Below are 19,222 nucleotides of genomic sequence, written 5' to 3' on the forward strand. Positions count from 1 at the left end.
TGACTGAAGTCCCAATAAACACCACGAAAAACCAAATCATGAACTGTGTTCTATCACACAAAATAAATAATTTCAGGTCACGGTGAATTAGTTTGCAATGGCTGTATCCCAATTTAGCCTCATAATTACTATGGGCTTTATTTTTGCGCCCCCCCCCCCCACCGCCCCCATCCAAACCGGGCAGGGGGGAACATAAAATATGAGGGGTGCCCAGCCCACCACCTTCCTGCCCACCCCCAAGCTGCTCCTCATAATACCAAAATCAACAGCCCACCCACCATATTTAAAGCCAATTGTCCCACCCACCCCACCCTCCTTCCCCTCCCTGGGCTCTCGAATCCCTCCTCACATTAAAAACCCGAGACTTATCATTTGCTCTTGTTCCTGCTCCTTATGCAGTATTGGCAGTGCCCACTACCAAGCTCTGACACTGCCAGGACTGCTAGAGTTGCCGGCCAATCAGATTGACCAGCAGCTCTCAAGGGTGAGACTTCCTGAAGGGCAGAAATCCCACTCTCACCTAGTTTAACCCATCAGCACCATGTTAGGTGCCTGTGGGACAGGCTTCTTTCTAGTGCATTAGCTGCCAACCGACTTTCCTTCCGGTAGAGGCAGGGAGGAAGAGAGGGGCAAGCAGTCTGCAGCCCCTCCCCCACACCCCCTGTAAAGTCCAACCTTTTGAAAAACTCAAGACCTCCATTAATCAGATAGATGTGATTCCAAGTACCTCCATCTGTGCAATCAGCCTCAAAGATTAAACACTTTCTCTACCTTGGCAGTGTGCTCTCAATCACTGCGGATCACTGCAGACTATGCAGAACAAGACTTCCTTAAAAGCCGTGCGCTCTTTCAGCCTCACGAAAATCACTAAAAACAAGGCAGGCAGTATGATAAGGTAAAGAATTGCATCAGGCTAAACACCTTTACAGGTAGGAATTATTAGAAGACAATATAAAGAGGAAATGCAAATATGATTGATCATAGGTAACATTCCACAATATTAGAACATAAGAACTAGGAGCAGGAGTAGGCAATTCAGACCCTCGTGTCTGCCCCACCATTCAATATGATCATGGCTGATCTCATTTCAGTCTCAACTCCAATTTCCCGCCCTCTCCCCATAACCTTTCAACCCGTTACTAATTAAAAATCTGTCTATCTCCTCAAATTTATTCAGCATCCCGTCATCCACTGCACTCTGAGGTAGTGAAGTCCACAGATTCACAACCCTTTAAGAAAAGTAATTCCTCCTCATCTCTGATTTAAATCTAACCCCCCCCTTAGCCTAAAACTATGGCCTCTTGTTCTAGAATGCCCCACAATGGGAAACATCCGTTCCACGCTACTTTGTATATCTTATATACCTCAATTGGATCTCCTCTCACTTCTTCTTCTATTCACTGGAATCCTTAAATTAGTCATCATCACTAGCAGCCAGAACCTGTTCAACTATCTCCAAACCATCAAACCTCAGTAGGCCAAGGCATAAAGATATCACTAGGATGAACATGGAATGAAACTTCAAATGTTTCAACCCAAAATCACAGGGGAAAATCTTTCATAAGAGCTTTCTTGTTTCAATGTTCAAAAATCTAAAAGAAAAAGTGTTAACGCTGGAACAAAGGACTTTCCATGCAATAACTGAGTCATCTTAGAGGTGGGAGTCGGAGATTTCCCAATGTCGCGATCGTGCTTCCAATCCGGTCGTGCCCGCCTGCACTATTTACATCTGACAGAGTTGGGCCTGCTTCCATTATTAATCGAGTCTTCAGAAGCTGTCTCTTTTATTGGCCAGCTGCTCCAGTTAAATTTTAAACAATATTGAACCACTTGCAAAGCTTTTCTTTTGGAAAATTGGAACTAATTCCCAAACTAATTTACACCATTTTAATACCTAATGGTCCCCTCGTTTAAAATTATAGTGCTTTGAGTCTTGAACAGCCGACGCTTTTATTTTCACATGAGGCCTGGTTTATAATAATAGCCAAAGTAGATTTCAGAGAAGGCAGCAGAGCCAAGCTGACATCAAGGTGGCCAGATTAAATCTGTTTACTGAGACATCAGCCCAGTTCTGGAGATCAGTGTGAGGCCCCCAACCCTCACCCTCTGCCCCCTGCTGAACCTCTCACCCCATATGCCTCTCTTCACCCTCCCCTCATCCCCCTCCTCCCCCACCACCCCTACCATCATTCTGCATACCTCCCATACACCCCCTCAGCCCCCACCAACTCACCCAGTATCCACTATAAACAGAACTCAAGTCCTATAACCACATTTGGAAGTCTGTGAAAAGCTCATAGTCAGTCAAAATTTGAACATATGACTTAGGAACAGGAGTAGGCCACTTGGCCCCTCAAGCCTGCTCCGTCACCCAGCAAGATCATCGCTGATCTGATTGCAACCTCAATCCCACATTCCCACCTACCCCTGATGACCTTTCACCCCCTTGCTTATCAAAAATCTATCTTACTAAGCCTTAAAAATGTTCAAACACTTTTGAGGAAGAGTTCCAAAGACTCACCACCCTCAGAGAAAAAATTGAATGGACGACCCCTTATTTTTAAACAGTGACCCCTAGTTCTAGATTCTTCCACTTGGAGGAAACATCCTCTTCAATTCCACCCTGTCAAGACCCCTCAGGTTCTTATATGTTTCAATCAAGTCAGCTCTTACTCCTCTAAACTCCAGCCTAGCCTGTCCAACGTTTCCTCATAAGACAACTCTCCCATTCCAGGCATTAGTCTAGTAAACCTCTGAAATGCTTCCAACACAATTACATCCTTCCTTAAATAAGGAGACTAATATTGTTCACAGTACTCCAGATATTGTCTCATCAATGTACTGTAGAACTGAAACATAAAGTCTCTAATTTTGTATTTAATTCCTCTTGCAATAAATGAGAACATTCTATTAGTTTTCCCAATTACCAGCTGCACCTGCATACTAACCTTTTGTGATTGATGTATTGGTCTCTCTGCACCTCAGAGCTCTGCAATCTCTCAGTATTTAGATAATGCTTCTTTTTTATTCTTCCTGCCAAAATGGACAATTTTACACATTCCCAGATTATACTCCATTTGCCAAATCTCTTCCCACTCACTTAACCTATCTATATCCCTTTGTAGCCTCCTTATGTCCTCTTCACAGCTTACTTTCCTATCCATCTTTGTATCATCAGCAAATGTAACAACCATATCTTTGGTCCCTTAATCCAAATCATTTATACAAATTATAAAAAGTTGAGGCCCTAGCACTGATCCCTGTGGCACACCACTCGTTACATCTTGCCAACCAGGAAATGACCCATCTATGCCTACTCTCTGTTCCTGTTAGCTAGTCAATCTTCTCTCTATACTAATAAACAAACATTACTAGATTAACTTAAAAACCATAATCCTCTTTGATAGGCTCATAAATCTGTCAAAAAGAACAAGCATACATTCCCCTGGACAGCTGTCTCAACATGTCCTGCTGAGCAGAATCCATTAGAGTCTTTGCAGATGGCTGAGCTTCTGGCGATGTTCAAAGCTTTGAAAAAGCCAAACAGATGGCTGAGCTGAACTTCAAGAAAAAAGGTGAAAGCAATGGGACATTTCACACAATCATATCTGGATTCCAAAGTGGGCTAGCCTTTGAATATTACACAATTCAGAATAGCAATTTATCCAGACAATAATGTACTCCATTGCAGCTGAAAACTTTTCCACACTTACAATACTGGTCTTTCCCTTGACAGCTTGCCAGTTGTCAGAAGGGACAACATGGCATCCACATTATTTAATGTCCACTGACCTTTTTAAATCAAATCCCTATTATTAGTCACTGTAGTAAAACCATATATAATTTATGTCACAGCATTTCATAATGACTTGTGGAGTAGACAACACCTTTTGTACTTACCTTTCATATGGCTTCCAGCTCCAAACCATGGTTCCAACACCTCGGTGATGGTGTGATTCAAGTCACCTACAAAAACCCACCCTCCTCTATCAAAATTTTGGAAGGTCTGAAATGCCCACTTTTACAATAGTACCGACAACGTTGAAACTGCATCATGTGGGCTCCCAACCCATCCCCTTATCCTGCACTAATGAAAATTGCTCATGCTGGGAATGGGGGCAAAATCCTGGATTCGGGCCCTACCCGCCATATGCGCTTCTGCCCCTGTCAAGGACATGAAAATCTGGCCCGGAACATTTTGCAAAGTGGAAGAAATGAAACATGACCCTGTTCCCGGAACAAAACTAATTACAACTAGTATGGGAAGATTTTGGTTTGTGTTAATATATAAAGGGCTATCAGCTTACGAATCCGTGGAGAAACTTCTCCTTGAACCCTAGATGTGGACAACATAACTATGTACAGAAAAGCAGATAATTTTTTTTTCCCCCCTTAATGTCCATTTTGGTATTGGTTTCATTATTCAGTCCTATTGCCAGAAACACCCTTGTTCAAACATGTGTCAATGCAGCACCACCCAGAGGTTTCCAAAGGCACAGAAAGAGGTCAAATTGTACCAAGTAATTCAGGAAATTATGAGCATTAAAACTTCCCCACCTGAAAGATGGGAGATTAGGGGCACAACTCAATATTTTAAGCTTAGAATCATTTTGCTGAAAGTAACCTAACTAATCAAATGCAATATAATTAGAGCCAGTACATTAAAGAGGCAGAATTTGATTAAGAGCCTTGAACTTCTAGATTAGGATTCCAATGAAAGCAGTGCCCCCACACCCCTTTGGATGGACACTGCTGACTTGGGGCAACCATATACAACATACGTCCCAGCACAAACATTTTTTGCTCTGAAATTTGACCTTCCATATTCTAGCATTGAAAGTAACAACAAAATCACAGAAATACAGAAGCAGGCCACTTGGCACATTGAGTTAAAAAAAAAGGCACATTCACAGGATGTGGGCATCGCTGGCTGGGCCAGCATTTATTGCCCATCCCTAATTGCCCTAGAGAAGATGGTGGTGAGCCACCTTCTTGAACCTTTGCAGTCCATGTGGTGTAAGTACACCCACAGTGCTGTTAGGGAGGGAGTTCCAGGATTTTGGCCCAGAAACTGTAAAAGTGCTTCGCCTGACTCTAAGAAAGAAGTTATGTTTAGACCCACACTTCATTTTTTTTGTCTATGACCCTGTAAGTTCCTCAACTCCAAATAATTGTCCAACTCACTTTTAAAGTTATCTATAGAATCAGCTTCCATCATCTTTTCAGATAAAACATTTCAGGTTCTGATAGCTGTCTGGGTAAATTTTTAAAAAATCACCTCCCTGCTTAATCTTTGTCAATGAATCTGAATCCATGATTTTTGGTTATTGCCCCACTCCCCAAAAATTAAAGATTAGCATTTATATTGCTCTTCTCACAGCTACACCTCGAAGCCCTCTACAGCCAATGAAGTATTTTTTGAAGTGTAGTTACTGTTGTAATTTAGGAAATGCAGCAGCCAATTTGCACACAACAAACTCCCACAAACAGCAATGTGATCATGACCAGGTTATCTGAATTTTTTGTAATGTTGTTTGAGGGATAAATATTGGATAAGACTTCAGGGATAATTCCCCTGCTCTTATTCAAAATAGTGCGATGGGGTCATTTACGTCCACCTGAGATCGCAGACACAGTTTCTGTTTACTATCACCTCCAAAATACAGTGCATCTCCTCCAAAATTTCAACACTCTTGCAGTAATGCACTGAAGACTCAGTCTTGAGTTTTGTGCTCAAGTCCTGGAGTGGGACTTGAACCCACAAAGGCGTGTGTGTTGGCAACTGAGCCATGGCTGACATCTAAAGGAAATAATTTTCCTCTATCTACTCCAGAAGAACCTCTCAGGTTCTTGAAAACCTTTAATCCACCAGCTCTTAACGTTCCCTTTTCCAAGGGAAACAGTCCTAACTTTATCAACCCCACCCCACAACTGAACTCCCTCATTCCCGGCAATTCTCTTCCACAGCTTTTCTAAGGCTTTTACATCTTTCCCAAAGTGTGGTGCCTAAAATTGTCCACTATACACCAGCCGAGGCCTAAGTAGTAACTTATAAGCCCAATTAACCTATATGTTTTTTCTTAGTTACCTTATCAACTTGTCCTGTCACCCTTAAGGATTCATGAATTTGAACACCAAAGTCTCTCTGTTCATCAACATTTTTCAAAATCCTGCCAGTTGTGGCATACTGTCTTTCCTTATTAGATCTTCAAAAGTGCATTGCTTCACATTTCTCCACATTTAAGTCTATCTGTCATACCTTTGCCCATTTCACCATCTTGTCTATTTCACACTGAAGCCTAGAACTGTTCACATCACTATCTATTACTTCACCAAATTTCATATTATCCACAAACTTAATAATGCTGCTCCCTACACCCAAGTCTGGATTGTTTATAAAAATTGAAAAGAGTAATGAACACAAAATTCATCCTCCAAAACCACTTCTCAGTTTGAGGACCATCCACCCAAAACCACTTTTTCTTTCCACCCTTTCTTAATCCATACCATCATTTACCCCTTAATTCCATGGGCTTCCATCTCCTCTTAATAAGCCTCTCGTCTGGTACTTAGAATCATAAAAAGCTTACGGCACACAAAGAGGCCACTTGTGCCTGTGCTGGCCGAAAAACCAGCCACCCAAACTAATCCCACTTTCCAGCATTTGGTCCTGCAAGTTATGGCACTTGAGATGCATATCCAGGCACCTTTTACATGAGTTAAGGATTTCTGCCTCTACTACCCTTTCAGGCAGTGAGTTCCAGATGCCCACAACCCTCTCAGTGAAATTTATTTTTCCTCATCTCCCCTCTAATCATTCTACCAGTCACTTTAAATCTATTAACCCTTAGTCAATAACCTCTCTCTGCTATGGTAAATAGGTCCTTCCCATCCACTCTGTCCCGGCCCCTCACATATTTGTACATCTCAATCAAGTCTCCCCTCAGCCTCCTCTACTCCAAAGGTAACAGCCCTAATGTATCCAATCTTTCCTCGTAGCTGCAATTTTCCAGTCCTGGCAACATCCTTGTAAATCTCCTCTGTACATACTCTAATGGAATTATATCCTTTCTGTAATGAGGTGACCAGAACTGCACACAAGTGCTCAAGTTGGGGCCTAACTAATGTTTTATATAGTTCCATGCTTTGTTGAATGCCTGCTGAAAGTCCATATACACAACATCTACTGCACTACTTAGATTAGTGTTGCCTCACAGAATTCAATCAAGTTAGTCAAACAGGCCATGCTAGCCTCTCTGTTGGCTCTCCTTGATTAACCCTAAATGCCTACTGTCGATTAATATTGATTGCAGTTTCCAATTTATAAATTTAGAATCATTACCTGATGAATTAGCCCTTCAAGAATTAATATCCTTCCATCAAAGATGTATTGGCATCCAAAAATCTCTAAAATTAATTTAGAATTTTAGAGCACACATGTCATACCATGTCACCAGTGTTGGTTCTCCGAAACAGCAACCCATTCTAACCCGACTGGTTTCATTCCTCTACCCTTTCTCCATACTCAATTTTTATGTTTCAAGTATTTATCCATTTCTTTTTTAAACTCTATTATAGATTCTGCTTCTCCCACTAGTTCTGGTCAGGCATTCCATGTTAACAGCTCTCTGCATAAAGAGAAATCCTTCTAAATTCCTTTGCTTTTTTGATGATCTTAAATCCATGCCTTCTCATTACAAACTCATGGATCCTTGCTATTATAAGCTATTAATGAAACATTTGCCCTTTTGGGAACACATGTTTAAAGCATCCAGCATCTTCCTGAGTGAATAAGCAACAAGTTTTAGGAGAAGCTGGGGTTGAGTTGTGCTTATAATTTGCCTTCTTCCCTTTATGAAAGAAGGCGGAACAGCACAGGGAATCTTGGCAATTCAATTGGTTGTGTCACTCAAACTAAGCATCTGACATTGGCACTTTATACATATTTTTGGCGAGAAACCAGTTCCTGGCACTGATATCTCTCATGATCTGCTGAATGGTCATACATCTCAAACATTAACTCTGTTTCTCTCTCCTCAGATGCTGCCTGATCTGCTGAATATATTCAGCATTTTCTGTTTTAATTTCAGATTTCCAGCTTCTTTGGCATTTTGCTTTTGTAAAATTAGTTTAAGTCTGGGCCAAGTGCAGAACACTTATCTGACAATTAGATGCATCATCCCAAATGTGAATGTGACTATTTGTTATGGTAGTTAAGCTGTACTTTCTCTTGCTAAAATAATGCTGGCTATTCCAAATTTTGGTAAACTCGGTTTTAGTGGATAGACCTGATAAGGAATTTATGCGATACGGCCCCAGCTTATTTCACTTCAGACTCTTAAGGCCAGCTGGTGAAAAGAAATGGCTTTTTACCTAGAGTTTGGGCTAGATTCAAAATCAAGCCTCAGAAATGAAAGAATATAAACCAGTACAACCCAGTCAGACTAAGCATTTATAACAATTAAAATTCACTGTATATCTTTATGGGTGACTAACTATAGTATCTAGCCAGTTTCACTAATGAAAATACAGGGCAGAAATCCATATGTTATCTGTGGTGCACACAAATTAAAGCAAAATTCTAAGTGTAAACCTACCAGTCCACATGCTACTTGTTTTACAATGCTGTACACACTTTTTTCTGTGAGTCTCAGTACAACTTCTCCAGATCTAGCTTCAGTCTATTAATAGAGAAAAAAAATAGACATTAGAAAAATAAACCGGGTACTCCAGGTAAAATCTAACATGGCCCAAACATTGAATTCCCTGAGAATACAATAAATTTCAGCTTTATTCCATAATTTAGAAAGATGGTGCAAACTGTAAATCTGGATTAGAACAAAATGTTCATTGTAGAGTATTTTAATGCTCATTATTTTGAATATTGGTGGTTGGGTGCAGATCCAGAGACACATAAACAAGTTCTTATTTAAAAACTTTTGCAAAAGGATAATTCACATTCATGGTCTAGAAATGACTGACAGGTGTGAAGAGGGGGAAAGAATAGATTTGCCTCACAAATATTAAGGGTGAAAAAGTGGTTGCAAAACCTGAGAGAACTATAGAATATCGGATGGTCCAGTACAGAAACAGGCAAGTCAAACCATCCATTCTATGCCAGTATATTATGAGCTGCTCAGTCCAATTTGACTAACACACTCAACTTAGTTTCCCTTTTTAAAAATATTTCTCTGCATTGTTTGAACAGTGGTTTGTGAAAGAAAATTCCATATCATAATTATCCTCTACAAAGAAATGTTTCTACCCTTTCCTTTATCTTAAAACATTGTGTTCTCTTTTAAGCTTTCACTGGACATGCAAAAGAATTCACCACTATGGTGGACAGGAAGGCCCGATACACTATAGTCCATATTGGTCCGTAACCAAGGGGTGTAGATTTAGGGCAAGAGGGGATTTGAGGGAAAACATTTTCACCCACAGCGGATCTGAAATTCACTGCCAGAAGCTGTGATAGAGGCAGAAACCTTCATAACATTTAAAATAGTACTTGGATTTGCAATTGAAGTGGCATAACCTACAAGGATTACATGGACCTACACAGACCAGAAGAATTGGAAAGTGGGAATAGGCTGAATGGCTCCTCGTCGGCCAGCACAGACATAATGGGCCAAATGGCCTCCTCTTGTGCTGTAAATTTCCATGATTTCTATTGTTCTATGATACTTACTTTACCAGAGCCATCTGTAAATCTAGAGGATCTCTAGGAAGTCATCTCTTAACCCTCTCAGCTCCAGTAGAAAAGCCCTAACTTCTCAAATCTGTCTCCATTATAGTAACTCTTCAAGCCTGAAAATAGTTTCTCTCTCTACCCTTTTTAATTCTTTTGTCATTTTAAATATCTCAATTAGGTTATCCCTCAACTTTCCAAATTCAAACATTATGCAATCTATCTTCATAATTTAACTCTTCAAACCCTAGTATTCTGGTGAATCTTCCAAGGCCAATATATCTGTCCTCAGGTGCAGTATTAATAAATTGGACCCGACCAAGACTTTAGTATTACTTTGCATTCTAGCTCCTTTAACTTAAAAGGTCAACATTCCATTAGCCTTTTGGATTAGTTCTTGTACCAGCATACCTGCTTTTAGTAAATCAGTAGAAATGAACACTTTCATCATGGTTAAATAACTCTGAACCAGTGCTTTGTTTCTCTACTACAACCATTACCACTCCCTTTGCCTTTTGTTCCATAACATATTTGCTACTTAATCTCTCACTCCCGCTAACCTATCCCTTTTGTTCTATCTCTCCCTCTGACCTTAAACAGCATCAAGCCCATCACATTTCTAGCTCCCTTCGGTGCCAAAGAAGTTATATTCGACTCGAAATATTGGGCCGTAACTTCCTCGGAGTGGCAATCAGCATCAAATTGCCATTTCGTGCCCAATTACTTATGTGATTTTTCTTCCAATCCTCTCTTGCCGGACTTCCGACTCACGCTGGGCAAGTTCTAGGCAGTGCAGCTCTTCCCCTGGGCCCAGCACCCAAATCCAGCTCCGTTGAAGTGAAGGACATGCCCCTTTTCTCACAGCACGATCTGCTATAAACCAGGTAAGTTAGAGGTCCTATTGAAAATTTAAAGGTGCTTGACTGGCCAGGGAGAAGGATAGGAGGTCAGTGGGGTTAGGGCCAGGCTGGGAGATATGGTATCAGGTTCCAGTAGGGCCTGCATGGGGGATTGGGTCAGGTCAGGTTGGGCCTGCGGAGGTGGGGAAGGCCTGAAGTGTGCGTATATGTGTGTGTGGGGGTGAGAGTTGGGCCCCTGGAGAGAAGAGGTGGGGTTGGGGGGCAGGGACAAGTCCTGTGCAGGTGGAGTGAATCCCATCCCAGAAGGAAAAAACAGTTTGGACCTGTGCTCATATTTACTAGTTTTACTAATGTTCCATTTTAAAGTATACAAGCCCTGTTCAGACCAGTATTCTTATTTCCCAGTTTTAACAGTTTTTTCCTCCTAGGATGGGATGTCAGGAGTGTGGGGAATACTGTGGTATGGGGGTGGGGGGGGCAGGGCTAGTCAGGGGCATGGGTGAAGCCCCGTTTGTGGGGCAGGGGGTCTGGATCTGTACAATAGTTACCCAGAAGTTAGAAGAGGTTTTAATTTTTCTAGCTTTTTCTGGGTAACTACTGGTGCAACATGGTTGGAACCATCTGGGGTTTGCGATTTAAATTGCATTTTCAGATGTTTCCATGCAGGGCAATTGCCCAGAAGAAGTCAGCGCTTCTGGGCAATTGCCGTGCAAACTGTTACCTGGGAACTTCCAAAGAAGATTTCCCAGCGCATCTCTGGGGTACCCCTCAAATACGACACTGGAGAGCTCGGAAGTTAGGGCCTATTAGATCTGTTTGTCTCTCCACCAATGCTGCCAGACCTGCTGAGTATTTCCATCACTTCCTGTTCTTAGTTACTATATTTACTATAATTTATTATATATATCAAGTTTCTTTCCATTATGAAAATCATCCCATTTTTCTTTCTTGGGCCAAAGTGAATAACCTCACATTTTCCCACAGTGAATTCTATTTCCTGCTCATTTAATATATGTCCATTTTAACTTTATCCTCTCATCTACAGGACTTATTGTTCCTGCTGTCATCTACAAATTTGGATAAACAACTCTCTACTCCTTTATACAAGTCATTGATCTGGCCTGCAATGGAGATCCCTGGGGAACATCACTTTACACATCCTGCCAATCAGATTACTTACCATCTATCCTTATTCTCCATCTCCTAGCTCCCAACCACTAACCAATCCATGTCACAAGGTTACCCCCAATTCTGTACGATTTAATTTTTGCTGATAACCTCTAATGTAGAGCATCATAATCAAATGTTTTTCAGCAGTCCATAAAGACAACATCCATAGACACTCCTGTATTGACCATGTTAATGACCTCCTCATAAAATTCAAATGGATTATAATCAGCTGCCCTTCACAAGTTAACACTGACTCTTTCTGATCAGTTCATCTTTGTCCAACTACTCGGTCAAATTATAAACTGCAGTAAACTCCTAACAACAGACATTAAACTGGTAGATCTGTAATTTCCAGGTCTGTATTCACCTCCCATCTCTCTCAAACAATTGAGCAACATTTGCGATTTGACACTCCAAAAGCCACAATTACTGAATCCAGACAGCTTTGGGAAATTGCTTCTGTAACAATGCCTCTAATTTCCTCACCTATTTCCCTGCATTACCCTGGGGTAGAAACCATCAGCTCTTGGAGGGTTGTTTGTCTTAAATCAGATTATTTTTTCCATTACCATTTCTTAATTATATTAAGTCAGTAAGTTCCTCTCCTTGACTTGTACCACAGAAGTTTGGTTCTATTCCTCTGTGAGAATGAATGCAATATGATCAATTAGCTAGTCTGTTATGTTTAATTATCTATTACAGCTTCACATGCATCTCACTGTAATGGACCACACATTCCTCCCACCCCCATTTCCACTTTGGAAATATATTCCGCAAAACTTTTACCATTACTTTTGGTACTCATTGTAACAGCAACCTTTATTTATATAGCACTTCAAATGCCTTTTAAAAAGGAATTACAATAATCATGGGAGGTATTAATCTTCATATTGATTAGATGAATCAAACTTGCAAACGTAGCCTACACAATGAGTTCATAGAATATATTTGGGGCATTTTTTGAGAACAACATATTCTGGAACCAAGGGCCAGGCAATTTTAGAGATCCGGTAAAGTGGTTAGTCTGGTTTAAATAATTACCAAATAGTAAAAGGGTCCTCTAGAAAAAAGTAATCATCGCACGATGAATTCCATTTTCAGTTTGAGGGTAAGAAATCTCTGTCTGAAACTAGTGATTTAAACTTAAATAAAGGCAATTACAAGGATATTGTGATGAAATCAATAATTTTGTGTGGATTTTTTTAACTGTGTGTTTTTAAGTTAGCACCTGTGGAAGTGACCCTTGGTTGACTGGAGATTGACTGGAGGGAACTGACACTTTCAGTCATACCTCATTAAATGCTCGGGAATTATACAACACAATAAGTTATTCACAAACCTCACGTAATTGCCACAAGGAATGCAATAGACATCCCCCACTCACATACTCCAGAAACAGGTAAAGGGGCAGTGTCTCTGTTCGACATCCCAACAGTTTCACAATGGACTCATGGTTACAAATTTTCACGTGGAACTTCAACAGGTCCAAGAAATCTAATATCTCCTTTCCATTTGCATTATCTAGGGAAAACAAGCCAAAAACACAATTCAGCTTTATATATTATGGAAACAGTGTGGCTGGAAACAGGCAAGGATTAAACAAACTTTACAGCTAGCTAAACGTGGGACTAGGATTTCAGACGGTCTCATGAGAGCGTGATCTTCCTCACAGGGTCCAGAGGAGCACTTCTGTTCCTCCTGGACTCTCAAAAAGGACATTTTTTTTGACTTAACCTGGATAGCCTCTTCTCCCTTCCCACCAGCTTCTAACCTGATTCAGCCTGGCAGTAAAACCCATCCAAGCTCAGACTCTGAATATGATGGCACAGGAAGACCCAATTTACAGAGATTCCTGCCCTTTTTTGGTAGGCATGTGATCCATATGCAGAACGAGAAAGGGCCAAGTACTGCGCAGGCAAGTAGTTTGCCCATTCTTAACTGTTCACCCGCCACTGGGCATGTGGTATTAAAATCAACCTCGTGGATAAGTGAGAATATAGCTCCCTCCACTGACAAAACTCTGCTACAACCCCAACAGCAGAACAACATCCCACAAATATCACTGCAGGAGAAATTATTTCCACCACAAGCTAACTGATCAAAAGCAAAACAAAGTTCTTGGACAAAAGAAACCATTTAGCCTAGTGTCCTAGTATTCCATTATTTCTTCATATTATTATAGCTTTATTATAGTATTAATGACTCAGGCCTTCTGGTCTCCGGATAGTTGGAGCCCAGACATATAATCCAAGATGTACGTTGGGACACCACAGAAGTCCCGACATACTGACCTCTGTGGGAATTGCCCTGGATGTTTGAACTGCCAATGGGTAATTTCCTCTCCTCCCTGGGACCCTCCATGAATGCCTCCGACTCGGAGTTAGAGTCAGAGACTTCAGACAGTTCTGCAGAACTTAGCTGAATAGTTACCCAGGAAATGTTTGACAGATTAAAACCTAGTCCAAATTCTGTTTAACTACAGAATTTATAGCTCCCCAATACTCACAATGACTACTCCCCTGACCCGACTACCCAACTACCCCCCGCATCCAACTATCCCTCCTATCCTGACCAGCACCCCACCGACCCCCACCAGATGGCTGTCCCTCCCATCCAGATCCGACTACCCCGATCACCCAACTACCCCTCCTAACCTTACCCATTAGTTCATTTATCTACTCACCTATTCACACACCTTCATCCATTCACTAACAATCACATGGGATCTTTAAACTTAGCATACAGCAGCTAATGCTGTAAAAAGATGGGGTGACTTGTCTCCCCCCACAATGCCACGGTCCTGTGATGGAGCTCTCTGATGATTGCTGCACTCTGCATTTCTGGAGAAGCCAGGCTGGAAAGACCCAGCAAGAAATATGGAGTAGCCTCTGGGCATGGAAAGGTTTGAGAAGAGCAGCAATCCGATCATGATAACTGCTTCATACAAGATCTGAACCATCATATTTAATCGATGAGCTGAATGGCCTCCTTCTGTGCCGTAAATGAGTTTTTGACCCATAAAGTAGTAAAATGCCTCAAGACAAGGAGCATAACCAGAAACATACTGACACAGAAGCAAAGGAGGACACATGGTGCCAAGTGACCAAAAGCTTAATCAAAGATTTTAAGGATGGTCTTAAAGGAGAGTGATAGAGAGACGAAGAGGAATTCCAGAGCACAGGGTTTAGATGGCCGAAGGTGCACCCACCAATGGCAGAGTGAAGGAAATCAGAGTTGCACAGAAGGCCAGAGTTAGAGACCAGCAGAGTTCGAGAAGGGTTGTAGGAGGTTGCAGAGAGGAGCAAGGCCAAGGAGAGATGAGAATTTTAACAATTGAGGTGTGGCAGAACAAGGAGTAAATGTGGGTCAGTGAGCACAGGGATGATAGATAAATGAGACTTGGTGCAAGTTAGGGTACGGGCAGAGGAATTTTGGATATGCTGAAGTCAATGTCAATAAGGATTGCATGACCACAAACTATTCATCCATGTAGTAACTGGTTGATGTTAAGTAAAACCTTGCATATTATGTGCTTATAAAGCGTATCAATGTATTTCATATGAATATACGAAACAGGAGCAGAAATAAGCCATTCAGCCCCTTGAGCCTGCTCCACCATTTGATAAGATCACGGCTGATCTGTTTGTGTTTTGAGTTTTACATTCCCATCTACCCCCGATAACCTTTGATCCCCTTGCCTAACAAGAATCTGCCTTAAAAATATTCAGTGACACCGCTTCCACCGCCTTCTGAGGCAGAGAGTTCCGAAGTCGCACAACCCTTAGAAAAAAATTGTCCTCACCTCTGTCCTAAACGGACGACCCCCTAATTTTAAAACATTGCCCCCTAGTTTTGGACTCACCCACAAAAGGAAACATCCTTTCCATATCCACCTTGTCAAGGCCGTTCAGGGTCTTATATACTTCAATCAAGTCACTCTTCACTCTTCTAAACTCCAGTGGAAACAAGCCCAACCTATCCACCCTATCCTTATAAGACAACCCACTCAATCCAGGTATCACTAGTGAAACTCCTCTGAACCACCTCCAAATTACTTACATCCTTCCTTAAATGAGACGACCAAAACTACACACAATATTCAATTGCGGTCTCAAAATGCTCTGTATAACTGAAGCATAACATCGTTACTTTTATGTTCAATTCTTCTCATAATAAAGGATAGCATTCCATTAGCTTTCTTAATTATTTACCGTACCTGCATACTAACTTTTTGTGACTCATGCACGAGAACATCTAGATCCCTCTGCAGCTCAGAATTCTGCAGTCATTCTCCGTTTAAGTAATACTCTGCTTTTTTATTCTTCCTGCCAAAGTGAACAACTTCACATTTTCCCACATTATACTCCATCTGCCAGATGTTTGCCCACTCACTCAACTTATCTATATCCATGTGCAAACTCTATGTCCTCTTCACAACATACTTTCCTACCTATCTTTGTCTCATCTGCAATTTTAGCTACAATGCCTTCGTTCTCCTCATCCGAGTCATTGATATAAATTGTAAAAATGTGAGGTCCCAGCAGAGACTCCTGCAGGACTCTACTAGGCACATCCTGCCAAATCAGACAAAGGCCCATTTATGCATGCTCGGTTTTCTGCCAGCCAGCCAATCCTCTATCCAGGCTAATATGTTACCACTTCTACCTTGAGCTTTTATTTTCCGCAATAACTTTTAATGTGGCACCTTATCAAATGCCTTCTATAAATCCAAGTAAAGCACATCTATAGGATCCCCTTTATCCACATTGCATGTACTCCTTCAAAGAAATCCAATAAATTGGTTAAACATGATTTTCATTTCACAAAACCATGCCGACTCTTCCCCATTATCCTGTGTTTTTGTAAGTGCCCAGCTAGCCAGCTATAACCCCTAATGACTAACTCTGACACCTTCCCCATGACAGATGTCAAGCCAACTGGCCTATACTTTCCTGTTTTCTGCCTCCCTCCTTTTTTGAATACAGGAGTTATATTTGCTACTTTCCAGTCTGATGGAACCTTTCCAGAATCTAGAGAATTTTGGAAAATTAACTCCAACATATCTACTACCTCATTAGCCACCTCTGTTAAGACCCTAGGATGATGTCCATGTGGACTCGGAGACTTGTCAGCCCGCAACTCCATCAGTTTGCTTACTACCGCTTCCATAGTGATTGTAATTTCACCAAGTTTCTCTCTCCCTTCCACTTCCCAATTTACAACTATTACTGGAACGTTTTTTGCATCCTCTGTAGTGAAGACAGAAGCAAAATATTTGTTCATTTCATCCATCATTTCCTTATTAACTCCCACTGTCACTCTCTAGAGGACCAACACTCACTTTACTTACTCTTATCATTTTTAAATACCTGAAGAAGCTATTACTATCTTCTTTTACATTTCTAGCTAGCTTCTTCTCATACTCTAACTTCTCTCTCCTGATTAACCTTTTAGTCATTTTCTGCCATTCTTTATATTCTAACCAATCATCTGAGCTGTCACTCATCCTTGCACAGTTATATGTTTTTTCTTTAAGTTTAATGCTTTCCTTAACTTCTTTAGTTAACCACAGATGGTGGGTTCTCCCTTTAGAATTTTTCTTTGTAGTAGGAATGTACTTATTCTGAGTATTCTGAAAAATCCCCTTAAATATCTGCCACTGCTTCTCTATTAATATATCCCTAGCCTAGTGTCCCAGTTCACTTCAGCTAGCTCAGCTTTCATGCCCACATAGTTGCCCTTATTTAAGTTTAAAATATTAGTCTTAGACCCATTCTTATCCCTTTCATATCAGATGTAAAATTCAATCATTTTGTGGTCACTGCTACCTAGGGGTGCCTTTACCCTAACATTATTAATTAATCCTGTCACATTACACAATAACAAGTCTAATATAGCATGCCATGCTCTCTGGTTGGTTCCAGAACGTGCTGCTCTAAGAAACTTTCTCAAAAACATTCTATGAACTCCTCATCCTCGCTAATACTGCCAGTCTGATTTTCCCAGTTTATATGTAGATGAAAGTCACCCATGATTATTGCTGTGACCTTACCACAAACAGCCAATATTTATTCTTCTATTCTTGTTTGTCCTACATTGTGGTTACTATTAGGACCACTCCCACTAGTGACCACTTTCCCCTATTATTCCTCATCTCCACCCAAACTGGATCTATCTCCTGATTATTGCACAAATGGCATCCATAAGATCTGGTGGAAAAATAAGTGCCAGTGTCAATGTTTCTGGTAGTCATACTGCCAGGTTAACTTTTGTGAGCAGGAGAGATCCACACTGAGTAGCTTCTCTATTTCCTCTATGTGAATAGAGCACCAGCATCAAAGGCTGACCCCAGTTAATGGTCCAATCATTTGAAACAAAGCACTTGAATTGTACCAGTACATAGAGTAGTAAAGATGACGAAGGTGGTGCAGGAGGTGCTCCTCCTTTGACTTCCAAAGGATTCTCAGCTAGCACTGGATGGTTTGATCGCTTTAAAAAGCTTTTCGGTTGTATAAAGTGAAGTTGGTGGGGGAGGCCACTTCAGCTGACCATGCAGCTGCAGGAGAGTTTCCCAAGATGCTGTAGGAATACACTGAGGAGAGAGGTTATCACGCAGAGCAGGTCTTCAACACAGACAAAACTGGCCTGTTCAGGAAGAAGATGCCAAGTAGGGCTACATTTCAAAAGAAGAAAAAACAGCTCCTGGGTTTAAAGCAGCAAAGGACAGGTTGACACTTCTGCTATGTGTCAATGTGGCTGGCTTTAAACGTAAACCAACGCTGGTTTATAGGTCAGGAAACCTTTGAACTTTCAAAGGGAAAAATAAATATTGATTGCCAGTCTTTAGGAAGGCTAACAGCAATGCCTGGGTTACCCATATTTGAAGACCAGTTTGTGCCAGAGGTCCGCATTTATCCGAGGGAAAAGAACCTGTCTTTCAAAATTTTACTAATCCTCGATAATGCACCTGGGCCTCCACAGTTTCTCACTGAGAACCATCCAGGTGTTGACATTTTGCTTAAACCCCCAAATACAACTTCACTTACCCAACCAGTGAACCAGGGGGTCACTGCCTCATTCAAGGCTTACTACACCCAATGAAGTTTCAGCCACATCTTTCATCTTCTGGAAGCAGACCAGTCAACTACATCCTGTGATTGCTGGAAGCAATTCAACATCCTCATAGCAGTCAGCATAATTAAACATTCACAGGATGAAGTTTGTGCTTCAACCATAAATGCCTGCTGAAAAAAAACTTGGCCTGAGACTGTGAATGATTTCATAGAATTCCCAATGTGGATTCTGAAGTGGCCAGGGTTGTTGACTTGGTGAAACAAGTTGGAGGGGAGGGCTTTGAAGACATCACTATAGCTGAAGTGGATGAGTTGCTTCAATCTCATCAAGAGGAACTTTCTACAGAAGAATTGATTGAATTGATGAGATTAAATGAGCCTAAACAGGAGCAGGAGCAGGAAGTAGAGCCTAAAAAGGTTCAATTCACAAC

General features: G+C 41.2%; 1 protein-coding gene across 4 annotated transcripts in view; it reads right to left on the reverse strand.

Annotated features, from left to right (window-relative positions):
• The window catches only part of si:ch73-206d17.1 (tyrosine-protein kinase STYK1), a 130,991-nt gene that overhangs the window by 18,017 nt on the left and 93,752 nt on the right, over positions 1 to 19,222 (reverse strand). For 3 of the 4 annotated variants that reach the window (XM_041207121.1, XM_041207118.1, XM_041207119.1), the window contains 2 exons: positions 13,058 to 13,239; positions 8,598 to 8,681 (listed from right to left, as the gene is read on the reverse strand). In XM_041207121.1, the coding sequence (XP_041063055.1) occupies positions 8,598 to 8,681; positions 13,058 to 13,239 (266 nt within the window). The remainder of the gene's footprint in view (positions 1 to 8,597; positions 8,682 to 13,057; positions 13,240 to 19,222) is intronic. The other variant, XM_041207120.1, reaches the window with a different exon arrangement.

Source organism: Carcharodon carcharias, chromosome 15, assembly GCF_017639515.1.
Source record: "Carcharodon carcharias isolate sCarCar2 chromosome 15, sCarCar2.pri, whole genome shotgun sequence".
Lineage (NCBI taxonomy): Eukaryota > Metazoa > Chordata > Chondrichthyes > Lamniformes > Lamnidae > Carcharodon > Carcharodon carcharias.